Source organism: Drosophila willistoni, unplaced genomic scaffold (genome assembly GCF_018902025.1).
Source record: "Drosophila willistoni isolate 14030-0811.24 unplaced genomic scaffold, UCI_dwil_1.1 Seg274, whole genome shotgun sequence".
NCBI classification, from domain to species: domain Eukaryota; kingdom Metazoa; phylum Arthropoda; class Insecta; order Diptera; family Drosophilidae; genus Drosophila; species Drosophila willistoni.
This window is the reverse complement of record NW_025814233.1, coordinates 60087-75939: the sequence shown is the minus strand read 5'-3', so window position 1 is coordinate 75939 and position 15853 is coordinate 60087. Positions and strand designations below refer to the sequence as shown.

The 15853-nt window shown below is 35.1% G+C and overlaps 2 protein-coding genes and 1 pseudogene across 2 annotated transcripts; all 3 read right to left on the bottom strand.

Annotated features, from left to right (window-relative positions):
- Window positions 1-12238: 12238 nt before the first annotated feature.
- LOC6637696 lies at window positions 12239-12728 on the bottom strand. Its single transcript, XM_023179643.2, has one exon. It carries the CDS (start codon window positions 12726-12728, stop codon window positions 12312-12314), a length of 417 nt encoding a protein of 138 aa, XP_023035411.2. The 3' UTR covers window positions 12239-12311.
- Window positions 12239-13912, bottom strand: LOC111518352. The gene is made up of 3 exons (XM_047012787.1): window positions 13598-13912; window positions 13332-13540; window positions 12239-13026 (listed from the first exon to the last, which is right to left on the bottom strand). Exons 1-3 carry the CDS (start codon window positions 13713-13715, stop codon window positions 12997-12999), a joined length of 357 nt encoding a protein of 118 aa, XP_046868743.1. The 5' UTR covers window positions 13716-13912; the 3' UTR covers window positions 12239-12996.
- Window positions 13913-14287: 375 nt separating this feature from the next.
- Window positions 14288-15494, bottom strand: LOC111519335 (annotated as a pseudogene).
- Window positions 15495-15853: the final 359 nt, after the last annotated feature.

Sequence of the window (15853 nt, the reverse complement as noted above, 5' to 3'; positions counted from 1 at the left end):
TATATTTGTTATTGTAATTACCACGGTTTCTTTGAGCAAATAGAACCGTATTTGGATTACCTGATATCTCAGTACTTTTTTGTAGGTACTTTGCTATAGCTTCGTCCATGGTTTTGAAGTTACCAGAGTCAAGTATATTTTTAATTCTGCTGTGTTCGCAATTTCCAATCATTGCTTCTATAGCATCGTCTGTGCTATTCTTAAGAGCAAGTGCTGCAGGCATACCTTCGAAGTAAATTCGTCAGCGGTTTTACCTTTCTGAGTTGTATTCTTCAACCTGGCTTTTATAACTTTGGATGTTTCACCAATTACAAAGCCTTGCAATTTTTGTATTATTGCTTCTATTGAAGTTTCTTCTTCGACTTCATATAGTGTTGGGCCAATAATTTTTGATTTTATTACCTTAACTGCTATATTTTCGTAGTCGCCTTTCATCATATCTACCAACTTCAGAGCTGTTACGAATCTTTTGAGTTGCATTTTCGTGCCGTTAAATTCAGGTATGGCTATGTTTATATCTTTCATATATGCCCTTCGGGCATTTAATTCTGCCATCCTGTCAGTTGTGTTTATTACACTTGTATTGATGTCTAAATCTGATTCGTTGTCTTGTTCAGACAACGCTTCTATATCAGGTAATGTTAATAGCGCAGGAATTGTTAGATCGTTTAGATCTTTCTCTTCTATTGTTTCAGATTCTTCACATTCTTGCTCTGTTTCCTTTTTACAGGTGTCTATGCTCAGGGGTGAATTAAGTACGGTAGGTACGAATATATCGAGATTGTATTTTGTCTTTATAGAGATTAGGTTTGCTCGTAACTTGATCAGTAGATTGGAAATCTTTGACCAATTTGCTTTACCTATGCTCTCTCTATTAACATGCACTAAATTTCTTGCTTCGTTGAAAGAATCAACTAGAATTTTTCCGTGCTTGTTTATTGTTTCCTTTTGGATGTTTCTATTTTGTGTAACGCATTTATATGATTTTTTGAAATTTTCTTTAATATTTTGGATATGGAGAAGTATTTCTTCCCATTCCATGCTTGAAAGTTTATTTTTGTGTTTTTTTTTTTTATCTGTCACTTAGACCTCCTCATCTGATCTCCTCATCCATCATCCATCATCTCCTACATTAATAGTTTCTATATCTGCTTTAAAAATATTATGTACCCATGCAGGCACATCCTTATTCTTAGGTCTTTCTAGTAATAGTCTGTTATATGCTATTTTTATGGATTTTTCCATAAGTTCTACAATAGTTCTTTTAAATTTGTAGTTTTTTTGTATCCAAAATTTTATTTCCTTGTACTTTTTATTTACTGGTCCTGAATGTATCAGGAAATCAAGAAAAGGAATATATTTTTGCAGATGTTTAGTTTCAACTTTATTCATACTTATTTAATTTGTATTTGCATTGTATCCAATTTGTAGTAACTAATTAAAGTCGGTATTTTTATGACAACTTATTGTTGTTCGGCTTCATCCATCAGGTAGAAGCGAAATGTACCTGTTGCATTTGAGAAAGAACATATATTTGGCACTGTAACAAGAAAACACATCTGTACCATTGCACTTCCTTGAACTGGGAATTCTTCTCCAGTCAAATCAAGGTATGCTGATCTAATCTGTACTAAATTTATTGAATTCTGTACCGAATTGATATTATCTATTCTAAAAACCTCAAGTAAATCTGCTTCAATGCTAGGATTCCTATTTACTATCTTCCTAAAATAATCTTCTAATGTACTCATTTTATTCAATTGATATATATGTATATTTGTTTTAAACTTTTTTTTTTTTATTTAGTAAATTTGGAAAGTGATTTTTTTTTTGTTTCAAATGCACTGTTACAATAATTGATGCATATGTTATTTAGATCTTATCAAGATCATTAGCATGGCTTAGGGCTCTCTTTGTTACACATTTATTGTGTAATTTATATGCTTTGTATAACACATATGCGCTCATTATTACCACAATTATTAATAAAAGTGCATTTGTTGGTTTCAAATCTACATTTGATGACTCTATTTTGTTAATTACATTTGCAGTGGAGTCCACTGTTTTAGTATCTATTAACCCCATATTGGGTGTATCAAATGTATCATCAAACTTGCTTATTTTGTTATCAAACATTCCATTTAAAGAAAAGGTTTGGAATAAATATTTATTTCATTTTTAATTTTTTTTTTTTGGATGTAGTTTAGTAGAGTAGTAATTTAATAAAATTTTTTTTTTTAAGCTGAAGGCTCTTCTTTTTTTTTTTACATATATCCCTTCCTATTTTTTCGTATGGTTTTCAGGCCACACTCTAATTGGACAGCTGCTGATGTCCGGTGCCATTCATCGCACCAGATTTGTTGATTCTTTGTTTTATTTTTCTTTTCACTTCCTTCGCTTGGGGACTGGCTTTTCCTTTGGAGTCCCGTAGCAATGTCTGCATGTATACTCGCAGTATGCTGAGTATAATGGGCCCTCGCAGTAGTTTGGGCAGACCTTCTTTAACTTCGGTAGTTCCTTCACAGTTTGTGGACTTATTTTTACTTTTGGTTTTGCCACGTTTTGAATCGGCGTGTAATTCCACCGAGGTATTCCAATTAGTCTGTGGGCTATTTAGTAGCCTCAATATCTGCGCCTTTCTGGCTTTTAACTTTTTGACCACACCAGATTTTTTCCCCATCACTCTATGTGCCATGTCGCCATGGTCGCCATGTAGTGGGTTCGATGATATATATTAAGAGACACAAATAGTTCTTTATGGTTTGAGTTCAGTTTATTGAATAATTCTTAATTCTATAACAATTGTCGACCATAGCTAAGACCGCGTAGCTGCGCTGCTAGTCATGCAGGCAGAGGAGCGGTATGCTTATGTATAAACATACTTATGTATAAATGTATAAGTGTTTACATAAAAGTATGTATGTTTATATACCGTCGCAGCGGTAGAGTGAGGATGTATCATATTGCATATTGGGCCAACGCGGCCGCGCGTGTTATATTTGCCGACACAGCAATTGTCCATCACCATGCACTCATGGGTGGTCATGTTACTTAAGAGGCAAATGCACCTGAATGTTGCACACATAAATATTGTAACTAATTGCTACAATATGTTTGTATTGTTGTTAATATGTTATTCCAAAACATGCTACTATAGTCTTTTAAGGGGTAATTTAGAAAATATAACTTCAATTGTTCTGGTGAAGACAAAAGAAATATTTATAAAAAAAAAATATTAGGTCTACCACCTTTATATAAAAAAGTATAATTCAGTGCATCATTAATACAGTGGAAATTAAAAAAACAATAGAGGAAAATTAATCTTCATTAGATTCAGACGGGCGTAAAAGAAAAAAAACAAAGGCATTACTTTTGCCAGATCGCCCATAGGAAGAAAGGAAGTCAAATGGCTTATGTGTTCCCCTTTGACTTCGACACTCAGTAATCCATGAAGTAATTCCAACGCCGTGGATAGACAACAAAATGAAATCCGGACTACTTTATATGATGTGTCTGTTGTGGAGGATCTTGTAATTTTGGTATTGTAAAGATTAAGGAAAAATAATTTTATTATATTTAGACGGGAAAATAAAATTTTAAAATCTTATGCTGCGTAAAGAAAACAAATAAGGAATATAAATGTTTTATGACTGAAACGACTTCATCTTAATGATTCCGAAAAGCGCTCAGTTCATAAGATGCAGGAATATTTTAAAGCGTTTTAAATTTTTAAATGCTTTAAAGGAGAAGGACCAGGGAGAAAGAAGTAAAAAGTTGAACTTGTTCCTTTGACTGCTGCGAAGCAAGTGAAGTCGATTGTGAGCTGAGGTCGAACGAAAACTTTTAGTGCCAGTGCCGCCTACTTGACCACAATTAATATTATCCAGTTTTGGAAAATCGTAGAAAGTAGTGTTGGAAAACGTGAAACGGGTCAAATTTTTAGTGTTGCATTTGTTAGAGCTGGGAAACTATCGATAGTGGCGTGATTCGATATTTTCAATGTTTTAGGAGCAACATTTAATTACAATAAGTAACATTTTCAAAAAAAATGAATACAATTTTGCTTAACCTAATATTAATAACCAAAATTATATAGTTTTAGCCTTTCAAGTTATATAAATATTTACCAATTAATTATCAAAAAAAAAATTTAACTTGTTTTGATTTTGTTTAAATTAAAATTAAATTAACATATATTAGTTTTCAGACTTTTAAATTTATGGAGATCAACTCTTAAAACAAAAATTAAAAGAAAGCAAAGAAAAACATTTAACATAAATTTTACTCCATCCAAGCGTTTCTTTTCAAGTGATGTGTAACTATTACATATGCATGTTTTACTATCGATAGTGGCCAAAAACAATCGATGGTGGTAAATATGCGATACCTCGATAGTGCAATCGATAGTTCTCCAGCTCTAGTATTCGTAAAATATCGATAAAAAAAAGTCAATCGAACCACGTGAATTTAACAATAAGACATTCTTTTCTTTGTTGTAAAATTATTAGCTTATTTGGATTAAAATTCATTCACAATAAGCGCAAAGTAAGTTTCTTAAAGTATTTTTGCTGTATATATATAATTTCCAGTTTTGACTTTACGATTACATCACTCTTATGGCGTATCACCTGGCTGATTCCTTTCGACTAACTAATAAACTTCTCTGGAAGTTGTTACCGAAAAAGTGATTATTGATTTAATTACACATCAAAGGAAAACTCCAAGTTGAACCTGCGCGCCAGGGAACAGCAGGAGGCACAGGACTCGACTCGGCAAAGAAATCTTCATTTGCAACATTTTCATTGGCATCTTTTGTCGGTTTGTTGACTGCTGCTGTTGCTCCCAAGTAATACAATGCTAATGAATTAATTTTAGAAGGAATTTTGCAATATTCTCCTTTGCGAGAACCTCCGCTCCTTTGACTGCATTAAATTTAATGAACTCTCTTATTAAATTGGTTCGAAATTAATTAAAACTGAATTATGCATTCCCCTTCCATTCTTCCTTCCATCAAAGTCAACAGTAAATATTTAAATTTTAATCACCTTTTTGTCTAAACACTGAAATTGAAATTGTATTTGAAATAGTTGCATTAGACAAATATTTAACTACATTATAGAGTAGTGAGTGAAAGGCAAGAGCAGAGCATCAAATGAAAGGGCACCAACCGAACCACTACCACCGGGCCGAAAGTCGTCAAAAGCAATTTCCTAGTCCTAGAAATTTGATTTTGTTTACCTAAACTCAAAAGATACAATTTTTGCAGCTAATGAAATGCACAGATATTTGGTTAAAAGGAAAAGGAACCAGACCGCAACAGGCAGAAGTAAGGCAAATAATCAACTCTCAGACATAACAATATAGCATAGGATATGGCCATATAAAAAACAAAATAAAATCAAAGAGAAACAGCATCGCAAAAAATAAATGCCATACAATGTGATGGAAACAGAGAGTTCCCAGCCAAATAAGAAGATCGACTACGTGATGAGCTGTTAACAAAATGAAGTAAAATCCAAAAGAGTTCAATGCAGAGTATTAAAATGATTTGGAAGGATATATATTTAGCCTTTAGATTTCTAAAAAATATATATATAATATATACATATGTATATTGCAATGATAAACTTGTAAAAGGTAGAGCTAAGCTCACATTTCGAAATATCTTGAAAGGTTAAAAAAGCAAAAAATGAAAATGCAGTTTTTTGGAGCAAGCCAATAAAATTTTCGGAAAAAACATACAAAATAATATCGAAAATTTGGAATTTAGAATTTGATTTGTAACAAATTTTTGGTTACGTTTCAAATTTTTTTATATTTTGGAGTTAAGAGATAATAAGGAAGAATAACAAATATATTGTTTTATACCTTTCTGAAAAAAATACGTTTCATTCACAATTTCATAGACTTTAAAGTGTACTGAAATTGAACAAATACTTAAAAAACTTAAGATCCTTGTATTTTTTTAATCCCTTCCTGCTCTCTATAGCTCACAAGTCCTATTGGCTGTGATATGAATCCGTATATACCCCAACTTATTTCTTACCCCATATTTGATATGCGTACTTACATATATTTCGCCATTGCCTTGACCGCAAAAAATAAACTTTTGCTTCAGATTTATGCTTTGGCAATATTTTGTTGCTTTGAAAATCGCTTGGCAACCCACTGAACCCACACAACCCAGCTCCAACACCCTCTTAGCCCCGACAACCACTTCCTTTTCGTATTTCTTAACCCCCTGATGCTCTCCGGATACACTTCTGCCTTCGTCAATAAATAAATACCAACCTGTAGCATTCATTCATTCGCCTAACTGAGTTTTTTGGTTAAATATTACGAGTTTGAGTTTGAGTTCTATTTACATGTTGCGCTTCAACGCATTTTTATTATATTCTCTACCAATAGAATGGAGCTTATCGGAATTGTCAATGAGTATGTGCATGGAATACTTCACTTCAAATAGATCAAAATTTAAAGTAACTCTTGGATTGCCAGTAATTTTTTTATCTATTCTCATAAAAATATCTATTTTTTATGTTGTATTAATAACTTTAAATTAAAAGTAATGTACAGTTCATTTGGTTTACTGGCAGAGTATTTTATAGTCATTTTACCATCCTTCGGTTGAACATTTTTTATCTTTATCTCTCGCCACTCTTCCACAAGGGGCCACAACATTTTGGGGATTGGGGCTTTGAGATCTAAATTTTAAATTGAAAATTGATTTTTGTTCCATTCGATTGTGTTCTTCTGTTGTTTGTTTGCCAGCCTCTTTGCTCTTGCTTTTGCTCTTGCCTTAGTTTGGTTCTGTTCAGCGATTTATTTCATTTTTAGCCCCTGGACAGATTGAGGATGATTCTAGTAGGCAAAAAGGCAGCTGAATGAGAATCTGAATGGATGCCGGACAGCAAGGGCGGAGAAGACCAACATGATTGCGCCTGAGTGACTTTCAATTTTATGTTCTAAGCATTCTTGAATTTTTGCTGGAAATGGCGCATTAGAATTGGTTTGATTTGCGTTCGCTTTGGCTTCTTTTATTATAACATTTACGAATATTTTTGCAAGGAAATGAATTGAAAAATGAATAATAGTTTCGTGTAACAAAATGGTATGGAAATTTTTTTTTCTATTGTCCCAACTTGTAAAATTCCAATTCAGACAACTTAATAATTATCATGATGTTTTCTAAGTGATTTAATTAATTTGATATGATTTTATATGTAGATAAGAGACAATTGTGAAATTTGGTATCAATTGAAGGGGAATGCCTTTGGGGTTGTATTTGAATATATTAATAAGCACACTTTCAGTTGAAAGCATTTGCCACTTTATAAGACATTTTTCCTAAGCTTATCGATTTTCCTTAAACAGAAATATCTGGTTAGAGATTGCGACCTATTGAAATTTAAATTGAATTTAAACCGGCTCGAGGTCAATCTTACAAAAGAAGATTATTTCAAAGGTAACACACAAAAAGGTGAGCAGGTTGTCTGTATAGCTATTTCAAGAACTACCAAGTTCTATCATCAGCAGACTTTGCTAAAGAACTCCAGAATTGCAATAGCCATACCATGTCTTCAACGCTAAAACTAGTTGGGAATTACATTGCCAACTAAATGAAGCGAAAAAAGCTGGCGAAGCCTACAATACCGAAGACCACCTTTTGTGCATTACCCTTAGGCGCTATGAAATATTAGTGTAAGAGCTTCGCCCTTAACAAACTAAATTCAAGACCTGTTTCTTTTTATACACGGTATATTGTACCATATAGAAAAAGGGGTTTTTTTGGAATAAAATTCCAAAAATAACGGCGTGCCTTCCGTTAGTGTTATCTGGTTAGAGATTGCGACCTATTGAAATTTAAATTGAATTTAAACCGGCTCGAGGTCAATCTTACAAAAGAAGATTATTTCAAAGGTAACACACAAAAAGGTGAGCAGGTTGTCTGTATAGCTATTTCAAGAACTACCAAGTTCTATCATCAGCAGACTTTGCTAAAGAACTCCAGAATTGCAATAGCCATACCATGTCTTCAACGCTAAAACTAGTTGGGAATTACATTGCCAATTCTGGAGTTCTTTAGCAAAGTCTGCTGATGATAGAACTTGGTAGTTCTTGAAATAGCTATACAGACAACCTGCTCACCTTTTTGTGTGTTACCTTTGAAATAATCTTCTTTTGTAAGATTGACCTCGAGCCGGTTTAAATTCAATTTAAACAGAAATATATTTTGCCATGTAACAGTTTAGCAAGTCAGCAATTTGAACAAATACCAAAAAAAAAAAGAAAAAAGGGGAGACAACCAGCTAAATTCAGTAAGCCTATCAAAACATTTTTATTAGAATTATGCACGCATATTTTCATGGGCGACAAGCCCCCTTAAGAAAATAGTATGAGAAAGAGGTAGGGTATAGGCCGATCCATTCCAATTCATATAGTGTCGACGACTATTTCGCGTGTGTTTGCACTTTTCCGGTCGTTTTTCTAGCTTTAGATTTATTCCCCACCCATTTTGTGTGGCGGGGTTGATTTAAGAAATTGATAGCCAGACGACAAATCATACCTTGAGAAAGTCAGAGAGAGAGAAAGGTTGGGGACACTGTGGTGGTGCTGGTGGTGGTGGGGTGACTTTTTGGGGGTGGCTCCAACTAATTTGTCTTGTTGCACAATTTGTTGGCCCAGGCTAATAAAATTTGATAAGCCAGAGACGAGAAAGAAGAAAAAATACTAAAAATACCAGTGCACGCAAATTGGGGATACATTTTTCCAACCCCTCTCTTAATGCAGGGGGAGTGACACGCTCCCCGAATCTCCCAGTTGGCACACTCTTTCTCTCTCTCTCTCTCTCTCTCTCTCTCTCTCTCTCTGTTTGCCTACTGACCAAGTTAATTTGTGCATAAAAATGTTGCCTTGGGAGTCATCTGACTCTTGGTTCTATGGGGGATATGCGTCCATCTTTCTCTCTTGATTAGCCATAAAAAAAGAACACAAGAAGTAAACTTTTTGCTACTTCCTTTTGATTTATTCGATTTCACGATTATTCCATTTGATGCAAGCGAAATGCATTTTGATGACAGTTAATGGAGTTTTTACGGTCTCGGAATTTGTCATTTTTTGGGGGTAGAACTTCATTCGTTTGGCACATGGGAACTCATTCCCATTTTGGTCTTTCAGAGACCAGACAAATCGAGCTTGTTTCTTTATAATTTCAATATACTTTGTTTTATCAAAAGATGTTGATTGTTGATTTTTAAGCCTTGGAGTGGGAATAAAAAATGAAATTTTAAGAGCCAAAATATTTGCCTAAAATCTTTATGGTTTTCAATGAGCTGTAAAAATATGGGTACGGAAAAATCAGATTTTAATATACGGAAGACACAACTAAAGACTATTTTATGTGTGCATGCAAATTGCCTATTGAAAATTTATAACAAATAAAATTAATTCACAAATTCAAATAATAGCTTCAAGTTTAAAGGCCAACAAGATATCAACTGTGTATCAGTCTTAAAATTACTTCCAACTCTTTTAGGTTCTAAAAAATTAATTGTGGAAATACAAGACGTTTCTTTTCAATGCTAAAGTATTGTTTAAATACATATTCTCTCTTATTCGAAACTTTGAGTTATCCTCTAGCGCCAAATGCCTTGATCTGGAGACGCACACCCATTATTATCAAAGTTTTTTAGCTCCAAAATTTCTAGGGAAAAGTATCAACGTATTCACCTAAAAGAATGTTTGCTTTATTTCTTCCGTGTCATCCGAGTTTCTCTTCACAATACCTTGAATGACCGAGGTTCTACTGTAGAATTGTATTTTTAAAACATTCCCTAACAAGGGGAAGTTTAGGTACGCGAATCTGCGACTGCAAGTTGTCAGAAGCTCTTTTAGCCCTAATAAGGATGCTATAGTTTACTGAAAACCTGTTTTTACTTTCAGTTTTCCGTATAGTTTTTTCAAAGAGAATTTCGCGTAATATTTCATTTGAAATGTATCAATACTAAAAGGACGAAAAAGTAACGACTTCAAATTGTAAAGCATTTGAGAGGGGTTTTTAATATTAAAGCTCCTTTAAATAAAATGTTACACAAAACAAGTGAATCAAATGCTGAAATGAACGCGAAACTTAAACCGCAGATCTGCATAGTCAGTTATAAACACTTAAATGCCAGTCAAAATTGGATTTGAGCCCAAGTTGAGATAAACATTTTTTATAGTTACAAATCTCCCTCTCCCTTCTCTTCGTTTTCCTCAGTCAAAACCAAGCCAATTCCCCAGCTGCACATTAAAGTGGTGAATAAAATCACTGTATAGAGAAAGAGGCGGTAGTGGGGAGTTAGTGAGTATGTGTCATGTGTGTGGTGTGTGTGTTGGATGTTAGTGTGTCATTTTTTTATGCTTATTTAAAAAAGTGTGCAGAAGTTTTGTGATTTTAATAAACAGACAGAGAGAAAAAGTGGAAGTAAAAAGCAAAATGATAGCAAAAAAGGAAAATGTGGAAAAGCTCGTGAGCTCAGATAAAGAAAAACTCACAGAGAACAAAAAAACACACACATTTATGCAAGTCACATCGCCACACAGCTTTTAATAACAAAAACAACGAGCTGTGCTCTCCTTAATATGAAATGAAGTAAGTAAGTCGTCTCGCCGACTTGGGTATACCATACACCAGGTGAAACAAATATTTAGAATTTCGAAAACCAAATGTATGTCTACTAAATTGTTTTAACATGCCTCATACCGTTTGCTATCTCGCTCACTCTACAAACACACAAGCACTCTAGCGCCGCCACTAGCCAACGGCCAATTCTGTCCTTATGGATCGCGTAGCAAAATACGTTCATACGTATATTTTGTATGTTTCTAGTCCGATTTCAATCAATTTGGTAGTTTGATAGAAATAGATAAGATTTATTAGTCTGCCAAATTTGATCGCGTTGGTCAAAAAATTGCAAGAGCTAATCGGTTTTTTCTAAATTATGGAGGCGGAAGTGGGCGTGGCAACATATTAAAATATATGTATTCTGCGCGCATACTAAGCCAATATACATACTAAATTTGGTGAGTTTAGCTTTGTTAGTTTTCGAGAAAATCAGTTTTGTTTAATTTTCGGGGGCGGAAATGGGCGTGGCAAAATTTTTAAATAGTCAATATCTGCGCGTCTATTAGGCTAACTTACATACCAAATTTAATGTCGGTAGCTTTCATAGTTTTTAAGAAAATCAGAAAATTGGAACATTTATTTTCTGCGCGCTAACTAAACGAGTATATAAACCAAATTTGATGTTTCTATCTGCTATACTTTTTAAAAAAAACAGTTTTATGTAAATTCTGGGGGCGTGGCAAAAATTTGAAACAAACTCGATAAGCGTACATACTACACGAGACTGCATACCAAATTTGGTGGCTCTAGCTCTTATAGTCTCCGAGATCTAGGTGTTCATACGGACGGACGGACGGACGGACAGACGGACATGGCTAGATCGACTCGGTTTTTGATCCTGATCAAGAATATATATACTTTGTGGGGTCGGAGATGCTTCCTTCTGCCTGTTACATACATTTTGGCGACTTTAATATACCATTTCACCCTATGGGTGTATGGTATAAAAACATAGAAGCAACCCAAAAGGAAAACAAAAGTAAGCCATATATAGGCAAGAAATACAGAATGATAAGGTTAAAAACGATTGCGTAGGGACAGAAGGCGGGGGAGGAAGGTGTAGTCAGGAAGGGATGTAGACGTGCGTGTGAATGTCTTTATATGGTCATATGTGTATGTGTGTGTGTAGGGCAAAAGAATTGCCTTAGTTCACTTTCTCTCGTTCTCCCTCAAGATGTAAGATGTTTAACAAATTTTTAAGCATTTGTTCATTTAAATTTTTTGAAATTTACTTAAATTGAAAATCGTTGTATCAAAACCTTTCAGGCACCCTTCCTTTCAGGTTTTCCCAATGAATCAACCTTTAAACATTATGTTTGATGGAGAGAGTTCTAATTTAGTAGAGATGAAACAATGAACAAGAGTATTTGAGATAGATTAATTGGCAAATAACTAATCAACTTCCAATATACATGGGTTGGATTTGTTATATACCAAAAAATCAATTAAGTGTACTAGATTTGTGTACAATTCGGACCTTTTGGCAGATTATTCCGATAGTAATCTAAGACTAGTCAATTTAGGCAAGTTTAATAACATTAAATGATCCCTCTGAAGAAACTTTAACATTAATTCTCATTTAGATCAGACTTTATTAAGAATTGTAATACTAAAATAATAAATAAAATATTCCAACTTAACATTCTTACAGTAGCCACTTGACAATATCAACATATATAAACTGATCTGGACTGTAGCTATAATTCTTGATTCTTTCAAATTTGGCAGAGCGTATACGTTTATAGATATTCAGCGAGTCCATGAGAAAACAAAATTTGCCACAAACACATTTTGGTGTCTCGGCTATCAGTTTGATCAGTATGGCAGGTAGTGAGTATATAGGCAGTTTAAATTGGTCGACTGAACGAGCTGCTTGCAGCCAGAGCGGCTGAGGGGAGCATTGGGTCCTTGTGTTTGCCTCAGTGGTGCCCTCGAGACTGAACGAGCTGCTTGCAGCCAGAGCGGCTGAGGGAGCATTGGGTCCTTGTGTTTGCCTCAGTGGTGAGCTCGAGACGTTGAACATCCAGATGATTGGGTCCTTTAAATGCATTGCCACAAACATCTAGGGTATTAATGTGTAGGTCTTCTAGGGCAGCTGGCAGAGATTCCAATTTATTGTCCGATACATAAAGCGAGTGCAATTTCTTCAGTCGTCGCATGGCAAAGGGTAAAAATTTTAGATTATTGTGATTTAGATTCAAATGAACCAGCTTTTGGCATTTAACCACCAGATAAATCCAATTCACAAAGAGATTCACTCAATTTGATGCCATTTAGAAATGACCAATCGTTCAGTTCTCCCTGACAATTCCCAAGAAGTACGAGTTTCGTCAGGGGCAGGGCAGGGTTTCGTCGGGTATCTGAAAAAAGTTTTAAATAAGTGTTAATATTACACCAATTCTATAAACATTTGTACAGCCAAACAGGACAGATAAAAGGGCCACATCCAGATGGGTTAGATTACGCAACGAGCATATCTCAAAACTTAGCTTAACCAATTGACTACTATTGATTGTCAGAGACTGCAGAGATCGTGGAAAACCCTTGATGGGATAATCGGAGCGACGATTAATGGTCTTTTTTGTCTGTGACTTTGCTTTTTGTGTAATGGCCGTGGCAGTGGCTATATTCAGTCTCGAATTGATGGCGTCCTTGCCCTCCATACCCAGTTTGAGAGTCTGCAGGAATCCTTTAACTGAATGGGATCACATTTAATCAATAGATTTTCTGCCGGCTGCTTGAATCCAATTATTGCTTTGCCGTCCGCCACGAATTTCGTGTGAACCGCCTGGATATTATCCTTGATCTTGTAACGCTGCCCAGTAATGATTTGTGGCGTGAATAATATCATTTCCAGTTCCTTTTTTGTATTCCCTCTTGCAATGTAAAATAATTATTATTATTATTTTTGTTTTGTTTGTTTTTTCATACCATTTGAATCCAGGGCGCTCTGTTTGTCGCCTATGGCCAAAGTGGATTTAACTGCCCGCGGCGTACGATTCGCTTGGGTCACACGGTTCATCACTTGCACCTCACAGAGGACTTTCATTTTAAACTTGTGGTATAAACTTAAAAAATAAAAAAATATAAAATCAAACCAATTAACGCGGAAAAATACAATCAGCTGTTTTAAAAATAGGAAGGTTGCCACATCAACGTCTCCGCCTATCGATAATAAATCGATTTCTTAGATTGAATGGAGGGAAAATTAAAATTTTGTTTGACATAAGAATAAAAGTTGCTTGACTAAAAACAAGAGTAGTTAATCGCATTAAAATAATCAAATAATGGCTGAAGCACTTTGACTATTCAGGAAAAAGAATGTCCTTGAAAATCATATCTTTTGGAATCCTGAAATATAAATTTCAAACATTCTTATCGCAATCAAAATGAAAGAGAAAAGTTTGCAGTTGTATACCTCCTTCAAAAATAATGACAATAAATCTTCGTTTCTATTTATTTAAGATGAAGGTTGCCCCGTAGTCCTTAAGCGCTTTCAGTTGAGATTAATTGCGTGTTGATCCAAATAAAGATGAGTGATGTTCTTCAATTGCATAATTATTCATAACATTTAATTATTAATTCCACTTTTGTTTGGCACATTGGCATAATATGCTAATATCAGATAATTAGAGCTGAGAATAGGTTCTTACATGGGTTGCTTATACTACAATTGCTGCCACATATGACAACATCAGAATAGATCATGTGCTCTCGACTATAGGTAAGATTTTAATATTTACAAATTTCGGTTGACCAACACGTTCGATAATGTGCTTCTTGTCCAAGGCATAGCACAATTTGCCACAGGAACATTTTGGTGCCTCGGCAATTAGTTGAATGAGTATGGCTGGCAGGGAATCGATTGGCAGTTCATATTGGGCCACAGCTTGGGCAGCTTGAAGCCAGAGAGGTTCAGGCGAATGAGTTGAAGCTCCGTCCGCATCGGAAGCAAAGGCCAGGCGATGAGCCTCCAAGACATTGAGACCCTTGAATGAATTACGCCAAACATCCAAGATTTCATTACGTAAATTATCTATGGCAGCTGTCAGATTTTAATTTGTTTTCCGACACGTAAAGCGAGCGTAATCTTCTCAGGCGACGTATGGCAAAGGGTAGATGAGTCAAATTATTGTAATTGAGATTCAAATTAACCAATTTGTGGCACTTGACCACAGGCAAAGGCAAACATGTCAAATCGTTGGCCGATAAATCTAATTCGCACAGGGAGTCTCGTAATTTGCTGTCATTTAGAACCAATCGTCCATTTCACCCAGATTATTGTCATGGAGGACGAGCTTGCTCAGGTGTAATCTCCCCAGTTCAACAGGTAACTGGAAATTTAAATTTAGTTTTGAAGATGCTAAAAGTTGTCTTTTTATTTATTTCCTTACCTTACGCAACTTATTGCTGAATACATCCAGGTGAGTTAGATTCCGTAAGGAGCATATATGATAGCTCAATTTAACCAATTGCGTATTGTTTATTGTTAGGGATTGTAGATATCGAGGAAAGGCCTTGGCCTGGGATAGTCACTATGACGATTTATAGCCATTTTCGTCTGTAACTTTGATTTTTGTGCCATGGCAGTGACTGTATTTAGTCTCAAATTGATGACATCCTTGCCTTCCATACCCAGTTTAAGCGTCTGCAGGAATCCCTTCAGCTGAATGGGATCACATTTAATCAACAGATTCTGTGAGGGCTTCTTGAAAGCAATCGTTGCTTTGCCATCCAAAACGTATTTCGTGTGAATAGTTTGGATATTGTCCTTGACCTTGTAACGTTGCCCCTTTTTAATCTTTGGTGTGAACAATATAATTTGTATTCAACTTTTCGCAAAGCAATTCCAAACCATCAATTTGGCTTTCGTAAAATCCACAGCACTGAACACCAACTCGCAAGGGTCACACAGTTCCTACAAAAATCACTCGATCAAAAAGAATACAGCTCTGCTGTATTTGTAGACATTAAATAAACTGGCCAAACTCCTGCCTTACTGCTTGTTCAAGATTCTTGAAAGCTTTCTGCAGGATAGATCGTTCACAGTCAGGGGCGCAGATGACACAAATTCCAGAATTGGCAAAATCACTGCAGGAATACCCCAGGGCAGTGATCTGGGCCCCCTTCTCTTCAATATTTATTCGTCTGACATGACAATTCCTGATTATATCTTTGAACACGACT

Excerpts from the sequence above, each read along its gene's own strand:
- LOC6637696 (XM_023179643.2), bottom strand. The coding sequence starts at position 12,728 with ATGTTTGTGGCAATGCATTTAAAGGACCCAATCATCTGGATGTTCAAC.
- LOC111518352 (XM_047012787.1), bottom strand. The coding sequence starts at position 13,715 with ATGAAAGTCCTCTGTGAGGTGCAAGTGATGAACCGTGTGACCCAAGCG. Across the intron at positions 13,541-13,597 it reads GAGCGCCCTGGATTCAAATG|GGAATACAAAAAAGGAACTG; the intron begins GTATGAAAAAAC and ends ACATTGCAAGAG. Across the intron at positions 13,027-13,331 it reads CCTGCAGACTCTCAAACTGG|ATACCCGACGAAACCCTGCC; the intron begins GTATGGAGGGCA and ends AACTTTTTTCAG.